The 19,558-nt window shown below is 41.1% G+C and overlaps 1 protein-coding gene across 1 annotated transcript in view; it reads left to right on the top strand.

Moving 5' to 3' along the window:
* LOC139789264 (kinesin-like protein KIF2A) overlaps nt 1-19,558 on the top strand; it is an 88,651-nt gene that overhangs the window by 27,331 nt on the left and 41,762 nt on the right. Inside the window, exons 2-7 of the mRNA XM_071729761.1 lie at nt 10,479-10,573; nt 12,709-12,828; nt 13,258-13,312; nt 14,798-14,920; nt 15,544-15,644; nt 17,950-18,045. Coding sequence (XP_071585862.1) covers nt 10,479-10,573; nt 12,709-12,828; nt 13,258-13,312; nt 14,798-14,920; nt 15,544-15,644; nt 17,950-18,045 — 590 coding nt within the window. The remainder of the gene's footprint in view (nt 1-10,478; nt 10,574-12,708; nt 12,829-13,257; nt 13,313-14,797; nt 14,921-15,543; nt 15,645-17,949; nt 18,046-19,558) is intronic.

Genomic DNA, 19,558 nt, shown 5'->3' with positions numbered 1-19,558 from the left:
TTAAAGGTAATGCGATTTGTTTCTTCAAGTAATAATGCAGCAGCAACAATGATTTGCAAACAACTTGGCCAGCCTCTGCTTACAGGGTCTAACAACTTAGAAAGATATGCTACTGGTTTCTTTTGACTAGCCCATTCCTGAGTTAGTACTCCAAATGCCGTCCCTTCATGTATATTAACAAATAAATGAAATGGCCGTTTCACATCTGGGAGACTTAAGACTGGTGCTTGGCTTAGTTCTCTTTTGAGACTAGCAAACTGCTCTTGATCCTGAGGGGTACATTTGGGTATTTTATCTTTAGACAGTTGTTCATATAAGAATTTAACTTTAAAGCTGTAATTCTCTATCCATTGTCTACAATACCCAAATAGTCCTAATGCCTGCCGAATTTGCCTCTTAGTTACAGGCATAGATAATTCCAGAATTCCTTTAATGCGTTCTGGATCTAATATCTTTTTGCCGTTAAACAAATAATGCCCTAAATATTTCACTCTTCTCTCCACAAATTGTAACTTTTCCTGTGATACTCGTAGTCCCTTCTGTGCAAGGAAATTCAGGAGTTGAATACTCTCTTTTCTTACATCCTCCTCATTAGTCCCTGCTATAAGCAGATCATCTACATACTGTAACAATTCATTTCCTGTTTGTACCTGGTATTCCTTTAAGAGTTCTTCCAGGGCTTGTCCAAACAGATTAGGGGATTCGGTAAATCCTTGGGGAAGCCTAGCCCATCTCAATTGCTGTCTACGACCTGTCTCTGGATCTTCCCATGTAAAAGCAAAATAATCACGGCATTCTTCTGCCAGTGGGCAGGCCCAAAAGGCATCTTTTAAATCGACCACACTATACCAGGATTTATGGGGTCCTAGCTTGCTTAGCAGTGTGTATGGATTTGCTACAACAGGAAACCGGGTGACAGTTCTTTTGTTTATTTCTCTTAAATCATGTACGAGCCGATATTTCCCATTTGGTTTCTTCACAGGCAGGATGGGGGTGTTGAAGGGTGACATACAAGGTTCTAGGATTCCCTGTGCTAATAATCTATCAATTTCTGGTTTTAATCCTTTTCGTCCTTCTAGGGATATTGGATATTGTTTTACCCTTACAGGTATTTGGGGTTCATAAATTTGGACTTTAATCGGTGGGATCTCTAGTCTACTAATTGTGTCTGGAGAGTGCCAGACATTGGGGTCAATTTGTTTTTGATCATCCACGGTCACAGGATAAGCAGACACTGTTAGCTCTTGATTTTTTACTTTAATTTCTAGTTGTAATTCAACAATTAAATCTCGTCCTAGCAGATTAAATTCTGCTTCAGGGACAAGCAAGAGTTCACCCATTCCAAATTTATTTTCAGTTTCAAATAATGCGTTTTTAATTTTATTTACTTTAAAGGGTTCCCCTTTTGCTCCAATTACTTGTACTTTTTCAGGGGAAATTTTACATCCTTCAGGTATTTGCCTAATGGTCGATTTCTCAGCCCCAGTGTCTACTAAAAAGGTGAATTCCTGTCTATGAGGACCTAATTTTAGCTTTATCAAGGGCTCATGATGACTCCGGTCCCCTAAGATATAGAGCCCCTGACTCTCCTATTCCACCTTTACTGTCTCTTCATCTCTTATTCGTTGTCTGCAATTCTTTTTCACATGTCCTTTCTTCCCACAATAAAAACAACTTCCTTGTTCCTTTTTCCTAACAACATTTTCCTGTCCCATAGGTCTGTGCTCGTTAAACCTCCTTCTACGATCTTCTCTCACTGCTGCTACCATCATTTTTACTTGTCGTTTACTACTTTCTTCCTCCCGTCTCACATATACTTTTTGTGCTTCTCTTAATAATTCATCCAAACCCCTATCCTGCCAGTCCTCTAATTTTTCAAGCTTCTTTCTGATATCATCCCAAGATTTTGCTACAAAATGTGTTTTTAATACTGCTTGCCCGAGAGGACTATCAGGATCAGCTCCTGAATATAGCTGGAGGGCTTTTCTTAATCATTCCAGCCATTCAGTGGGACTTTCATCTTTCTTTTGTCTCTCATTGAAAGCTTTACTAATATTTTGGCCACGAGGTACTGATTCCCTAATTCCTTGAATAACAATACTTCTTAAGTCCTGCATGTGAGTCCTATGCAACGGGTCCTGATTATCCCAATTAGGTCTTTGAAGTGGCCACTTAGTATCTGCTTGGGGTCCCTGAACATGTTGGGCGTCCCATAACCGCATTCCTGCCCTCCTGATCATATCTCTTTCTTCAGTGGTAAATAATTGACCAAGGATAGATTGCATTTCATCCCAGGTATAGAGATTAGGTCCCAGGAATTGATCCAATCTCTCAGCTACCCCAAGTGGGTCTTCAATTAAATTGCCCATCTCCGTTTTCTTGAAATCCCGTACATTAGTAGAATTTAGGGGTACGGAGACGTACCCGATAACAGGTTGGGGTCCCCCCATAGGCGTTTCCCTTAAGGGGTACATATGGGTTATCTCTTTTTTACTCCTAGTCACCCGTCGTAGTGGTGGAGGAGATTCTGGGTCTAACTCTGGTGTGGGAGTGAGTGCATTAGGAACCGCTGGGGGTGGCGGAGGTACATAAGGAGGGGGAGTGAGGAGGATTTCATCTAATTCTTCCTCATTACTCTTTTGTATTTTATTCTTATTCAATGGATATAGTTTTGCTTGGGGTTTCTCTAGCCACATTTCCGCATACTGACTTTCCTCTTGGTTAGAAGGTTTTTTACTATTAACCCACAAGTTTAGCTGTTGTCTTATCCAATCCTCTTCCGACCCATATACAGGCCAGAGGACATTCTTTGAAATTTTCTTCCCTCCCCATACCTTAGTACAATATTCTATCATCTTACTCCTATCTTTCCCTGCTGCTCCAGGGAAATATTTCCAATTGTCTAAGATATATGCCAGAGGGGTATTCTTGGGTACAGGGGGTACCCTTCCCATGGGTGCCGAAGGCTTGCTGCCCTTCGCTCCCATCTTCTGGAATATCCGCAGTCACACACTCACTTGCTCCCCTTGTTCCTGGCCCAGTCCCTCGCGGGAGATGGGAAACGCAGTACTTAAGGGTCCACACTCGCTTAGTTCAGTATATCGAACCTCTCATTCGTTATATTCCAGGAAACCCAATCCCGCCCGAACGGTACTCCGCGACCTTTAGTTCGCAATATACTTACGCGTCCCTGCGTCTTCGTCCGGACTTCCGTGCACAGATTTTTATGGGATTTGACCGGTTCCTCCTTTGCTCAATATTCTAGAATTTTAGGTTCGTCGGTAAGGTTGGAGTGAGCTACTGATCACACCTGGGGCCGCGAACAAACGCGGGGCGCCTCCCCAGGGGATCGCAACTCACTGTCCCTTATCCGAGTCACGGCACCAGAATTGTTATAAATTGAGACCACAACGGATCGTAGTTCAATTACAATTTTATTAATTATAGCAAGTAGAATATGAGCAAAAGCAGCGCTGGGCGGCAGGGGAGTCTGCGCTCCGCCAACTGCCGCATGGTACAACTCAAACAGTTCCATTTTTATACCTTTTTCCTCTGTGTTCGTGAAGTAACGGAAGTACTTCTGCGCATGTTCGTGATGTAGCGGAAGTACTTCTACGCATGTTCGTGAAGTAGTGGTAGTGCTCTGCGCATGTCTGGATTGTTGCTAGGGGGTCGTTTTCTGCCTTCTGGTGGTCGTGAGGCCGAAGTAAGAAGTCTTCCTCCCTTGTCCTATAGTTGACCCGGTCGTTGAGGCCGAAGTAAGAAGTCTTCCTCCCTTATCCTATAGCTGACTTCATTATATGGGGTTGTTTGTCACATTCCTGTCGGTTTATGGAACTTCTGGCAATTGTCTTAGCTTTGCAGAGGCAGCATCCAGTATCCGGTGACAGCAGTTTTCACCTTTACACTGAGCTTAACATAAATCTTACTACACAATACCATAATTTATAGCTCCATTGTGCTTAACATAACTCTTAATAAACAATATCCTAATTCATAGCTTCTCACAGATAGGCTCATTGGTTTTGTTCAAGTGTATTTGTACAAACCATAAAAGAAAGCATGTAGTACTTGTCATCATTTGAACTGGAGAAACTAAAGAAGGAGAGCTTTCAGACTTTGAGAGGGGTGGAACACAAAGGGAGGGATCTATTCCCTCCCCTTTCCTGCCCATACTCTATAAATGTTGTACTCTATAAATGTCCTCCTCTTTATTTTTGCTCATGGCTGCTGTGCTGTTCCCCTGTGTTCCTTTACTACCAGCTCGCTAGGTGCTCTCCAGAATCCACACCTATCAGGTGCTGGGAAGAGCCCTGGACCCCACCTCCTGAGTTGGCCCTGCCACAAAGGGCCCTCAGGCACCACCTATCCCTGCTGGCATCGTGATTGGGTTGTATATATATATTCGTATATATTTGTATTTTTGTTACTTTATCCCTTCTGTTATTCCTTGTGCTAGTAAATCTGTCTCCAATTGTTTTCAGTTTCCAACTTTGAGTCTTCAGTTTTTATTCCCCTTTTATCTTCCCTTTGGGGAGGGGGTGGGGATAGAGAGTAATTCTGTCCTTTGGTTTTTGGTCGGCCCAAACTGCTAAGCCGTGACAGAATAATTGGCACCCAACATGGGGCTTGAATTTAAATTTTTCTTTTATTGAAAATATTGGAAATGTGGAAATTGGAAAAAGAAAAATGGGTTTCAAAATGGCATAGGTGAAAGACTTGTTATATATTGTCTTTTTGAACTTATCCATGCATGTTGTTTTGTAGTGCCCTATCTCCCAGCCATGTTTCTTTTCTATGCTGCTAAAACAGTGATTTTTTTAGGAATGAGTTCTGCTGGGAAATTGATTAGGGAGTTTGGGGGCTCTTTGATGAATGCATTCACTATGCAAAATGATTCTCCTCCTTTCTGTGGTTAGACTCACCAGAGTTTGGAGGCCTCGGTGATGGTTGGTGTTACTTTTGGTTATTGCTGTGCCTGAATGTATTCCAGGGGTGGTTCAATTTTCAATATTTGTGCGGGAAAACTGCCACCACTGCCAGTGGCGCCTTCCCCACTGGCTCCGAACCAGCCCTTGCTGCTCCTGTCACTACCTGCAGAAAGCATCTAAAGAAGTCAGACCGCCTGGTGAGGGGTGATGATGATGATTAGGAGACAGAGACAACAGAAAACCCTGATCAGCGAGAGTCGGCCTGAGGAAGGAACGAGTGATTTGGAACCTGAGATAATTATCCAATCTATGTCTCTGAAAGAGATATGAAATTTAGGAAAGGACTATGCTGCTGATAAAGGTGAATCGCTGACTGTTTGGATGCTTCCTGTCTGGGACAAGGGAGCAAATATGGTAGACCTGGAGGGCAGAGAGGTGCAGCAGCTGGGATCATTAGCCAGAGATGGGGGTATTGATAAGGTAATTGGGAGAAAAGTCAGTACTTATAGTCTTTGGATATCCTTACTAGGAGGATATATATTGGAACACCATGGAAAGAGGCATCAGATATCTGAGGGAGCTTGCAGTTCAGGAAGTCATCTATGGTGATAGGGAAACACCTGAGGATCCTGCCGAAATTCCATGCAGGGGGCCTCTGTTTAAAAAGCTCACACAGAGTGCCACTGCTATGTACTCCCACATTTTGGAGGTGATGATGAAACACCACCAACTGTTGGTGAATTTGTTAGCCAGCTAAGGCAGTATGAAGACAGTGTCTCTAACCCCTTACAGGCTTGTGTCTCAGCTGTGGAAAAACTGGCTGGGGAGTTCAAAACCTTGGCTGAGGAGTTAAAAAACTCCTTTGAGAAGCTGCATGATAAGTTATCCAAGATGGAGAATAGAGTAGCACTCGTTTTTTCTGCTGAATGGATTCATATATCAGCTATTGAAAATAGGCACTTCTGATGCCAATTTTATGCCCCAAACAAGGCACGGACAGAGTAACTGCTCAGAGACAAAGTTTGTAGCCTTTAAGCAGGAGGTATTTATTAACGGCCGGGGAGCAGCCAGGTTTTCCTGGGCAAACTGCTCCGATTCAGCAATCTCACAATTCAGCTTTTATACAATTTTGCCAAGCAATTGCAACATACTTTATGAATATTCATTATATTGCAACATCTACTTTTAATATTCATAACAGGCGGAGTTGAGGCAGAGTTAGAGGGTTGGTCTTCAATTTGGGGAGGATTTCTGGGGTCGTTCCTGTATTTCATCCTCTTGAACTGGTGTCCTTTCCATAACTTTTTCCTAATTTGGATAGTTTCCTTGTGCATTTGGCAGGGTCTTAGTGACCTTGGCTCATCCTAAAACTTCTGAGGCTACTGATGCCAAATTTTATGTTATTTTATGGTTTTAGTGTTCTTTTCTGTCAACCTGTCCTGTTCTCTCAGACAATTTATTACCTCCGTATTTTCCTAATGCTAAGCTTTCTTATAGTGCCTTGCATTTTATGTTTTAACTCGTTATTTCTCGAAGACTGCTTCCTTTTGGGCGGCTTCACTTCCCTAGGAGGCCAGCTCAGGGTAGATAGAACTCGACATGCAGTTCTCTGTGGTTGACCCTATGTAACCTTGGCAAAACCATGAGTATATGGGATGGCAAACCCACCACTACCCTGTGTGCAAGAGTACAGGAGCTGCAAGGCAATACCACTGGAGGTTTTGTTTCCAGAAGGATGGCTGCTCCAATATCCCAAGAACCACCCATTGCTGGCCCCAACAGATGGGTCTCCAACCCAACTGTGAGTCAAAGAAGTAACAGTGAGACTCCAGTTTGCCACACAAACCCTTCTGTTCAGTGTGGGTGCTGTACTCAACGTTAGAGGGGCCCTGTCTCCAGCCAGGTGGAGGAGAAGGATAACTGAGTTTACTGGACAGTGTGGATTTGGTGGCCTGGCACAGCATAACCACAGAGATACAGAGCCCTGGAAGACACTGGTGCACAGTGCACCTTGCTACCATCAAATCACAAAGGAGTGGACTCTATTACCATCTCCAGAGTAACAGAAGGGTCTCAAGACCTGACTGTAGTGGAGGCTGAAATGAGCCTGACCAGAAATGTCTGGGGCACCCACTGTATAGTGACTGGCCCAGATGCTCTGTGCATCCTTGGTATAGACTTTCTCCGGAAAGGGTATTTCAAGGACCCAAAAGGGTATAAGTGCGCCTTCGGTGTAGTAGCTGTGGAAACTGACCAACTGTCTGCCTTGCCTGGCCTTTTGGATGACCCTTCTGTGGTGGGCCTGATGAGGGTGGAGGAACAGCAGGTACCAACTGCATCTAATACAGTATATGGTCACCAGTGCCATACCAACACAGACTCCCTGCTCCCCATCCAAATCTTATTCACCAATTGGAGATCTAAGGGGTGATCAGCAAGACTCACTTACCTTTCAACAGTCCCATATGGCCAGCGTAGAAGCCTGATAGAGAATGGAGATTAACTGTGGACTACTGTGGTCTAAATCAAGTTATACCATCAATGAGTGCTGCTGTTCCAGATTTGTTGGAGCTTCAGTATGAACTGGAGTCTAAGGCAGCCAAATGGTATGCAACTATTGACATTGCTAACATGTTTTTCTCCATTGCCATAGCAGCAGAGTGCAGCCCCCAATTTGCTTTCACCTGGAGGGGCATCCAGTACGCTTGGAACTACTTCAGGGGTAGAAGCATAGTCCCACCATCTGCCATGGACTAATCCACACTGCACTGGAGAAGGGTGGAGATCCAGACCATCTGCAATACATATCTGACAATATTGTTGTATGGGGTAATATGGCTGAAGAAGTCTTTGAAAAAGGCAGGAAAGTAATCTGCATACTACTAGAAGCTGGTTTTGCTATAAAGAGAAACAAGGTCAAGGGACCTTCCTGAAAGATCCAGTTCCTGGGAGTTAGATGGCAAGATGGACGCCAGCACATCCCTATGGATGTGGTCAGTAAAACTGCAACCATGTCTTCACCCACTAATAAGAAAGAGACGCAGACCTTCTTGGGTACAGTGGGATTTTGGAGGATGCACATTCCTGGGTACGCTCAGATTGTAAAACCCCTTTAAAATATCACCTGAAAGAAAAATAGTTTTACTTGAGGCCCTGAACAACAACAGGCCTTAGAGCAGATAAAATGAGGGAGAGTCCATGAAGTGGCCCCAGGACATGTCCAAACAGGACAGGAGATTAAAAATGTACTCTACACTGCAGCCTGTGATAATGGTCCCATCTGGAGCCTCTGGCAGAAAGCACCAGATGAGACTCGAGGTCGATCCCTAGGGTTTTGGATTCGTCAGTATGTCACGGTTTAATACTGGCCTGGCAATTAAACCGAGTAACAGATGCTCTCTATTAATCTCTCTCTCCTCCCTGATAAGAAAGGAGAGAGAATAAGGGAGAGAGACTTATGGGTTGGAAACTAAACTACACAACTTTAATGAAACAGTAATGATAAATAGGGAAAATTACTAAATATATACAAATATACAAGAAAATGGATACCACATTCCTCCCCCCTTTCCCCCAATAGCTCTCACGTCACCACCGAGGCTACAGGGCAGCCCTGGGAAAGTCCAGGCTGGACTCCTGGAGTCGGCAGCAGTCAGGAACTGGAGGCAGGAACACACAGATAAGGGCTGGCACGGATCAGGACCACAGGCAGGCAAATGGACGGGATCCTTCCAGGATGCCGGGGTGAAGAAAGGGAAGCAGGAGAGGCAGGAAGGGCAGGCAGCCGGAAGCTGGAAATCTGGCTTGGCCCTCGTGATCCCTCAAATTTATACTGAGGATGACGTATATGGGATGGAATACTCTGTTTGGTCAATTCTGGCATCCATCTTGTCTGTTCCTCCCCAAAGGAGGGATGCAGGTGGGATCTCTTTATGTTTTCCTCAGAGCTGAGCAGTGTCCTTGGCTCTGCATACCAGTCTTTAGCAGTAACTATAAACATCAAGTGTTATCAGTCCTAGAAGTAGACACTGTCTGAGAAACTTGCTGTTAATTTCAGCAAGTGCAACTACTTACAAGAGACTTAGCTAAAAGCAAAAGTACAAGACAGAAAATCACCTTTATCCTGGCCCAAACCAGGACACAGTATAAAGGTTCAGAGGCCAATTTTATACTCCAACTTGAAAGAGAAATATTGTCTGCTTATGAAGGAGTTTGAGCCACTTCAGAAGTGATTGGTATTGAGACAACACTCCTCCTGGTACCCCATCTCCAGTTCTGAAGTGGATATTCAAGGGGGGGATCTCATCTACACACCATGCCACTGATGCCACCTGGATTAAGTTTATTGCCTTGATAAAACATCGAGGTTGAATATGGGTCCTTGATCATCCAGGTATCGTGGAGTTGATTACAAACTGGCCAAAAGGTAAAGTTTTTTGAATGCCACCAGATGAGATAGGGAACCATGCTGAGGAAGCCCCTCCATATAATGAACTTTCAGATTATGAGAAGAAGTTTGCTCTATTCACCGATGTGTCCTGTCGTGTTGTAGGAAGTCAGCAGAGGTGGAAAGCAGCAGTTTGGAGTCCTACACAACTAGTCGCTCAAGCAGCTGACGGGGATGGTGAATCAAGCCAGTTTGGAGACATAAAAGCCATCCAGCTGGCCCTGGACATTTCTGAACGGGAAAAATGGCCAGTGCTTTACCTCTACACTGACTCATTAATGGTAGCAGTTTCCTTGTGGGGGTGGCTGAAGGGATGGAAATGGGACAACTGGCAGCGCAGGGGGAAGCCTATTTGGGCTTCCACTCTCTGGCAAGATATCGCTGCCCGGTTAGAGACACTAACTGTAAGGGTATGGCACATGGACGCCCACTTACCTAAGGGTCAGGCCAGTGAAGAACACCGGCAAAACCATCAGGTGGACCAGGCAGCTAAAGTGTTTCAAACAGATTTAGATTGGGCTGACCACCATTGATTTCACTGAAAAGTGAAGCTTCTGAAACCAAATAAAGGAAAGATGTTTTAGGAGGGACTCACTAGTGTGAAATAATGCACTTTGAAATGTGCTTGAAAGAATATTAGCTCCCCAAGAAACTGGACCTACCTTGAAGGGAAGTAAAAATAAGTGTTCCTCTAACTGGAGAAACTACAGTAAACTTGTTTTGAATGTGATCGGAAATTTTAGAGATTGTCTTGGAAAATGAAAGGACAGCAGAAAAGCAGCTCAGGTAGCATTCCCATCCATGGGAGGCTCTCAGAAAAGAGTCTAAATCATGTGGCTTTCACATGGTATTTCATTTACTTACCACTCAGTTTTCTCTTCATCGAGTTTTCCACTTGTACACTGACTGTCCCATCAGGGCCTCTGCTAGTTTATCAAATCTGAACCAATTTGCAGTATGTGGCCAAGAATCATCTGTTTTGTCACATTTTTTTTCTAAACCCTCTTCTTGCCTCTATCTGCATGTCTCAGGGTAGAGACTAAAATAACTTCTGGAGGTTTTTTCCATCTGTTAATTAATCATTTGTGTTTCTTTTCTAGGCCGAATTCATCAAGCTATGGTAACATCCCTAAATGAAGATAATGAAAGTGTAACTGTTGAATGGATTGAAAATGGAGATACTAAAGGCAAAGAGGTAAATCTAATGATTTTAGAATTTTTCTCTTTTAAAAGATGTGTAATCTACATGGTTATTACTTTGGAATTTGTACTGGAAACAAAGAGAAAATATAAATCTTAATTTACATGATGATTCTTTGGTTACAGGCTACTTTGAATGGGAGTTATTGGGCAGATGCTGTTGTATTAAATTTGACTTCCTGAGCTCTGTGTCATAGCTTTTAAATAGTGTTTTTCATAATTTGATTTTGAACCACATTACAAAAGCTGACCTTGTATCGTGGTTTAGGTCCAGCCAGCAACAAAGGACCATGAGTCCACTTGCTCACTCCTCTCCCCAACTGTGGGATTGGGAGGAGAAAATCAAACTAAAAGCTCATGCATTGAAACAAGGACATGGAGGGTTCACTCACCAATTACTGTCACAGGCAAAACAGGCTCAAAGGCAAAATTTGGGGAAAAAATCAATTGAATTTGTCACCAATCAAATCAGAGCAGGACAATGAGAAAACAAAAACAGATCTTAAAAATAAATACATTCCCCCACCCCCTTCCTTCTTCCCAGACTGAAATTACTTTGCTTCTGATTTCTCTACATCTTACCCCTCAGTCACACAGCAGGGAGGGAAATGGGGGTTGTGGTCAGTTTGTCACATGTTGTTTTCTGCCACTCCTTCCTCCTCAGGGGGAAAACTCCTCACAGTCTTCCCCTGCTCCAATGTAGGGTCCCTCCCAAGGTAGAGTCCTTCACAAACTCCTCCAACATGAGGAGTCCTCCCTTCCATGACATGCAGTTCATCAAGAACAGACAGCTCCAGTGCGGGCTGCCCACGGAGTCATGTCCTTCTTCGGGCACAGTCTCCTCCCCTGGAATGGGGTCCACATCTGCTCTACTATGCTCCTCCATAGGCTGCAGGGGGTCAGCCTGCCACCTCACCACAGGCTGCAGGGGAACCTCTGTTTGGGCACCTCCTTCCTCACAGACCTTGGTATCTCTACTCTGCAGGTCTTATAGCAGTTTGTTTCTCCTTCTTGAATATATTAATCACTGAGGCTCATTCACCTTCGCTGATGGGCCTGGCCTTGGCCAGTGCCGGGTCTGGATTTTGGAGCCGGGGGAGCTTCCAGCAGCCTCTCATAGGAGCCATCCCTGTGGCCCCTCCCCCATTACCAAAATCCCGCTGCACCCAACACAACACACCCTGTTACCCCTTTTCACAAGTAGAAAATCAAAATTTTGAGAGGGAGAGTGACTTGCAATTCAGACAAGAGGCTAGTGGGAGAGCTGGATTAGAAATCTTTTTGTGTCTGTATTACTGAGGGATTAAACTGCTAGTTTGTTTATTTACTTATTTTAGACAATAATTTTCCAGCCTTGCTTTCCTTAAGAAACTCTTTCTGTGTGTGTCCTGTTATGCTTTGCTATCACCTTTTTCTGTAAATTTTGCACCATGTTAGTCAGTTTCAACTGCAATTTGGAGAAGTAGCTCAGAAATAATTTTACTTCACCAGTTTGGTGAAAACACAGGAAAAAGGAAAAAAACCAAACCATGAGAGTGTCCTGGTGAGCTCATCAGCTGAGCTCATTCCTTTGGACACGCTGAATCTGTACACTAGTGATGTCTTTGAAAGGTCCGGCTAGAGGAAATGGAGTCTGTAGAGAAAAAAGCTATTTAAGATCTTTAGGAAACCAAGTTTCAATAGATCTGAAGCCAACTATTTTTAAGGTCCTGCCCCTATCTCCCCTTACATTTTACAGCATTCTGAATGAGGAAGACTTAAAAGAAAAAAAAAAAAAAGATAAATTTAACATGGTTTTAACTGTGCTTTTATTTTTTTGTGTGTGTTTGTAATTCATCTGTTTGTTTAGAACTGTCTGGGAAATTTCAAATAATTGAGATCTCTTTCTTTTTATGTTATAGAATATCTTTCATATTCTGGAGTAATTTTCAAATTACCACAGTAATACTAGCTACTTCTGTTTTAATTTACTCACTTTACATAATTATCAATATCTATTGGTCTTTTTAAATTCATTAATTGTTGGGTAAACCCACTAAATTTATTGTTTATTCTCAAACATAACAGGAGACATGAAAAGAGTGGATATTGTCTAAGACTCATAAATATGTTTTATATTCTTTTACACAGATTGACTTGGAGAGCATATTTTCACTTAACCCAGATCTTTCACCTGTTGAAGATATTGAACCTAGTCTAGAGACACCACCACCACCTACTCCAGCAGCCAAAGTAAATAAAATCATGAAGGTTGGTAATACCTATGCAACATGTTCATATTAAGTTTACAGTACTTACAGTACATGTTGTTATGCTTGAATCTTTCAATCTAAGTATTGTGTCTGTGTAGCTACCTGATAACTGTCTTCCTTTCTTTTTCCTATGGTGAATAGGGGTTTATAAAATTTTTCTAACAGATTTGGCAGAGAGGGATTTGGAGACTATATACCTAAATGTATCTCAAGGAAAATATATAAAAGGTTTTGGAGGCTGATTTGAAACAGTATGTATAGTTCAAGCAATCTTCACCCCACGCTCTTCAGGGAATGATTTGGCAGCAATCACCTCTCTGTATTGCTGACATTGGGTTATTTTTATTCACTGGAAAGAAGAGGTGGGGCTGCAGTTTATCTTTTCAGTAATAAGGTGATGAAATATCAGAGATTTCTTTCTTTATAGAGTCGACGAACTGCGGCACCTATTAAGAATGACATTCCTGCCAGAGATAACAGAGGTAAATGTTATCTCTTTCTATTTGAAGGAAGTTAAAAATATGGGAAATTTTTAATCTGCTCATCTAATGTTCCTTAATAGGTCTGCATTTCTAATTTGGTATGTATGCATGTGACATCTAAAAGACATGGTACATCATTCCTAGAATTACTCCTATTTAAAAATGCATACTGTATGAATAGTATTTATATGAAAGTTTAAGCAATATAGCATTAGGAAAATTAAGCTGAATGAACTGAAGGTGGAAAATTTTGAATTATTCTACATTAAATCGTGTGGACTTTTCCAAGTTAAAGCATCCTCAATTTGCTTCAGCTTAATTGAGTGTTTTGATATACATTAACCAGTACACTTAAAATTCTTATGCTTTAAATTTTTTAGCTTATTTTTCTAACAGTCTGTGTGTAAACATTCAAACTCTATGGGTTATTTCTCACTCTACTCTTTTATACTCTTCTGGCAGACCTCATTAGGAATGTGGAAAGGAAACTAGTCAACTGAAGCAGACCTGCTTGAAAGCAACTCTTTGAAAAAAACATTCAGTTCTACCAAAGAGGCTTGCACACATGCCACTCCCACTGCATTCACTGGGAGTAGACATCACTCTGCATCTTCAGAAATTAGCATCCTTATCACATATCTAATCAATAAGAGTTAAGGTAGACATAGTGATTGTATGCATATCATAGAATCATGGAATCATAGAAAGTTAGGGGTTGTTAGGAGGCCTTGAAAGATTATCTAGTCCAACCTATAGCAGGTCACACAGGAATGCGTCCAGGTGGGCTTTGAATGTCTCCAGGGAAGGAGACTTCACAACCTCCCTGGGCAGCCTGTTCCAGTGCCCTGTCACCCTCACAGTGAAAAAATTCTTCCTAATATTTATACGGAACCACCTATGCTCCAGTTTATAACCGTTGCCCCTTGTTGTATTATTACTCACCCCTTACAGTATCCCTTTCACTATACTGTCAAAAAGGCTTGTTTCTTCCACTCATAGGTTGATCTGCAATTTGCTGCCTTTCATCCCTCTATTCATCCACAGATTGTAGGTTCAGTGGGGTGGGACCATTTAGAGAATATGAAATGGAGGGTCATTTTTCTTACAGGGTTTTTGGGTATAATGACAATATAAATAAAATTTCAACACTTGAAACTTCAAAACTGCATATCTCCAAGTACATACTTTATTCTATGCACGTAATAAGTTCTACTAATTCTGTAATGGGATATTTAAAAATATGCACATGCAGCATTGGTATTTAATAATTATGTTGTGTTGGTGTTTAACACTAGGATAAATAAAAGCTGCATACTCAAAGTCTTTATTAATAGACTTTCTATATGTATGGCTCCCCCCTGCCCCAAATAAATTGTTGTGTCTTGAGAGGAGCCTCATTTTATCTTGTCATAATGAAGTGTTTCAGAATTGGATAGAAATGTTACTCTTCTGTATCTAGATGAGTTTTGTGCTTTTCTTTTGCAGTGGTTGGTTCTTCACGTCTGCGGCCTACTCAGCTTCCCGAGCAGTCTTCTTCCTCACAACAAAATGGTACTGTTTCAGATATATCTCCAGTTCAAGCTGCAAAAAAGGAATTTGGACCCCCTTGTATGTAAACCATGCATCAATGATTCATTAATTCTGGGCATTACATATACATTCTCTTGGACTATGTTGCTGTCCATAAATGACAAATGGTCTATATATACAGTTACCTGTAGGCTTCCTCAAGAAGCTTTTTCAGAGCTCTGTGGCTGGCTAAACAAGTGTTCACTTTTGTCACAGTTGTTCTAGTATTTGGAATTTGCTTTTCCTTTATTTTTTCTAACCATAACAGTGGGGGTTTTTTTGGTTTTTTTTGACCAGGCTTTGTTTTAATTCAAACCAAGAGATCCCATGGATCCAAGCATCATCATATAGATATCATGTGATGATACCACATCTATCTGAATATCATCAAATGTCCGAATATTTTTGAGGGTCATTGTCCTTATATTTTCAGTTGTGTAATTATTGTTCCATTATGATGATTTTTTCTAATTATTTATTTCTATAAATTTTAGAAGTTAAATAACTGTAATTATTCTGCACTAATATTGATTTGCTTGAAAAGAGTCGATATAAATAAATACATTCTAATTATTCATAAATTGGTAGAATTGAAATGTTATAACGTAAATGTTAAATTCATACAACGCTAAATATATTTTAAAACTATAATTTTCTTTAAGCACGTAGAAAATCTAATTGTGTAAAAGAGGTTGAAAAATTGCAAGAGAAACGTGAAAAAAGAAGGTTACAGCAACAAGAACTTAGAGAAAAAAGAGCTCAGGTTAGTATTTTTAGCTCAGATGGAAAAGGTATGTCAGGAAGAGATGTTTGCAGAATTATTGTGCTTTTTTCAGGTAATTTTTATGAACTGTTATAGTATTTAAATGAAATATTTTAATCCTGTATACAGTTTTGATAAATATTTTGCTTCATGATTGCATTGCTCTGATAACTGTTTCTTTAGACAGTTTTCCCTCTCTTTTTCTTCCTACAGAAATAATTGCTTACAATTGTTTATCTTTCCGTGTGTTATTTAAAAATCAAGTACTGATGATAGCTGTTTCTTAGGGAAAATATATTGATGAAAATAATAAAATCTTTGGCTTTTAGATAGGGCTGTTATTCTACAGGAGGTATTACAACATTATGATAAATTGTTCTTTATGATCTTTGATATTTTGTAGGAGAGCTATTTGAGGCTCAAGTTTGAACAGTGATTTTTTTCCTTTACACCTGCCTATGCATTTATAATTTAGCTTTGCATCATGCAAACATCTTGGCAGGAAGTTGGTAGGAATGTGTGAAAGATGAAGTTGTCAATCCTTTGAGAAAATCTCTTAATATTAATTGACTTTCTGTCATAATAGCATAAAATCTTTAGCAAAACTAGTAGCATAATCTTATTGGCAGGCCTGTGTGTGCATTAGTCTCTCTGAAGAGATACTACCATTATACTACTGACATGAGAAGTACTACCACCAAGTAAATAATTCAGGCAATTTACTTCATGGTTTAATGATGTTTGTAAGTTGACTTAGTCACTTGTGTTGAATTCATGTTCTCTATTTTCCATCCACTTAAACAAATGCAAAACATTACTATGGTTTCATGTGTGAGGAGCAAATAATTTTTGTTTTATATATTAAAATTCTTTGATGTAATACTAAACCTAAAATTTTCTTCTTATCACTTCTGTGATGACTCCCCTTGCATCTCAGTCTTAAACTTCTGTATGAGAAGGTTCTGTTTTTCTTGGTGACATATGTATCTATGCTTCATGTTGCTTTGTGTATTCTGTTGTTGTGAAATGCAGCAATAATTAGCCAAGCACTGGCTTCTGATGGGCAAGACCTTTAAACAGGGTTTCAAGAATATTAGGCAAATACCTTATCCATAATAAGCAATACCCTTTTCTGAATGTTAGAAGGTAATGCTTCAACAGGAATACATTTTGTATGTACTTACTGTAAGTAGTTTTATTTCACTATAGTCATGGTGAACAACTTAAAGGTACAGTCAACTTCTGATTACCAGGGCACAGTTTTGTCTGAGATGTGGATCAACTGTGTCACAGGTGTAGAGACCATGAACTGGCTCCATTTCAGTTTATTAACCCAAATGCAGTGCTTTCTGAAAGTTCCTATGCTATTTCCACAGCCAACTGTGATCCAGAAGGAGTTTTAACTCATTTGTGGGAAGCCATGCAAAGTTTAATAAGGACTGAGCACTAGAGCTGGCTATGCATGCCATCAGCAGCATGTCCTGAAATGGGGTAAAAACTGACAGTTGCATGGACAAGTGACAGGAAGGACATTTGAGTGGTTCTGCAGAGAACCAGCTCATCTCACAGTAGGCTCAGTAGCTCAGGCTTCGTGAGGTTTAGAGGGGCTCCATGCATGGCCTCTCCTACATGTCAGTTTGCTCTGATACTGATAGTTCCAGGTTTAGGGATGGAGATCTTGTGAGCCTGTATGTAGCCTATTGTGTATAATTGGGATTACATCTGGATTATGGAGAGGTCTAGGAATTAGTTTCTATTGCATCCAAGTAACTGTAGAAATTGACTCAGGACCAGCAAGTAGGATCAACCTCCCTTAACCAACTTGGATCCAGCAGGGTTGTGTTTAGAGCAGCTAGGACACCTGCGCTGTCTTCTGCAGTATGATTTGTACCTATATAATAGAGTGTATCCATTTGTCTATTGGACCGCCTTATCTCAGATTAAGCAGCAATGACTGTATATATGATCTGTTGTGCAATTGTTCAGCTGTGTGAAGATTGTAGCAAAAGGCAAGAATAATTTTTCTTGAGCAGACTTTTAATGAGCCCTCAATTAAAAAGGCTTTTCTGTTACATGCCAAGCAAAAATATGAAGAAGGCATATAATAATTTTGCTTTATGATTGGTAAATTAGCTACATCAGAACGGAAAAAGGCGCTAAACTTGCAGTCGAGACATTGATGATGTTTTGGAGAAAAATTAGCATTTCAGTTAATGTGTATTTTTTTACAAGTAAATTTAGAAGATATTGAAATTAGTACATTTCAGGAAAAATGCATTATGAATTCTGTTGCTTACTTCCCTAGGATGTTGATTCTACAAACCCAAATTATGAAATTATGTGCATGATAAGAGATTTTAGGGGAAGTTTGGATTATAGACCATTGACAACTGCAGATCCTGTAAGTACCCCAGTGATGTGGAAATATTTATCCTGAATTTTGTTATGTTTCAAATTTTTTCAACGTATGAATATACTTATGTCTGTAAACATAAAAATAATTAGTTTAATATATATTAATATTCTTTATAATATGGTTTTTTCAGTTATTTTTATGTTGTTTAACTATCTTTTGACTATAAAATAATACCAGCATGTACTAAGTAGTTAGCCTCTATATTTTAGATTTTTCTGGGATTTTAAAGGATTCACCCATGAAACTTCTCTAAAAAACCTTTGAGCATGAGGATTAATATTTGATCTTTGAAGGTGAGGAGGGCATTTGATTTGCAAAAAAGTCAGAAGAGCAGAATACTTAAATGATGAAGATTATCAGATCTCTGTGGAAATCATATAATCATAGAATGGTTTGGGTTGGAAAGGACCTTAAAGATCATCTAGTTCCAACCCCCCTGCATGGGCAGGGACACCTTCAACTAGACCAGGTTGCTCAAAGCCTAATCCAACCTGGCATTGAATACTTTCAGGGAGGGGGCAGCCACAACTTCTCTGAGCAACCTGTTCCAGTATCTCCCTTCCCTCACAGGAAATAATTTCTTTCTAATATCAAATTGGAAACTATCCTCTTCCAGTTTTAAACCATTTCACCTCATGCTGTCACTACATGCCCTTACAAAAAGTCCCTCCCCAGCTTTCCTGTAGGCTCCCTTGAGGCACTGGAAGGTAAGGTCTCCCCCAGAGCCTTCTTTTCTCCAGGCTGAACCAACCCCAACTGTCAGCCTGTCTTCATAGGAGAGGTTCTCCAGCTCTCTGATCATCTTTGTGGCCAGTCCCTGGACCCATTCCAACAGGTCCACATCCTTGTGCTGAGGACTTCAGAACTGGACACAGTACTTCTGGGGGAGTCTCACAAGAGTGGAATAGAGGGATAGAATCACCTCCCTCGACCTGCTGGCCATACTTCTTTTGATGCAGCCCAGGATACAGTTGGGCTGTGAGTGAACATTGCCAGCTCATATTGAGCTTTTTAATCAACCAATGCCCCCAAATCCGTCTCCTCAGGGCTGTCCTCAATCCATTCTCCACCCAACCTGTATTTGTGCTTGCCCCAAGCCATGTGCAGGACCTTGCACTTGGCCTTGTTGAACTTCATGTGGCTTGGATGGGCCCACCTGTCAATCTTGTCAAGGTCCCTCAGGATGACATTCCTTCCAGTGTGTCTACCACATCACACATCTTGGTGTCATCAGCAAGGTTTCTGAGGGTGCATTGAGAATAATCCCACTGTTCCATGTTGCCAACAAAGATAATAAACAGCATCAGTCCCAATAAAGACCCCTGAGGAATTCCATTCATCACTTAACTCCACTTGGACATCAAGCCATTGACTGCAACTCTTTGACTGAGACCATCCGGCAAATTTTTATCCACCTAGTGGTCCTTCTGTCATTCATTACTTCATGTCCTTCTGTACTTCATTTTCCCAGTGCCTGCCTTTGGATTCTTTGAGTTGG

The sequence above is a fragment of the Heliangelus exortis genome, chromosome W, assembly GCF_036169615.1.
Source record: "Heliangelus exortis chromosome W, bHelExo1.hap1, whole genome shotgun sequence".
Taxonomy (NCBI): Eukaryota; Metazoa; Chordata; class Aves; order Apodiformes; family Trochilidae; genus Heliangelus; species Heliangelus exortis.
The sequence above is the reverse complement of the archived record's forward strand: the minus strand, read 5'-3'. Positions and strand labels throughout refer to the sequence as shown.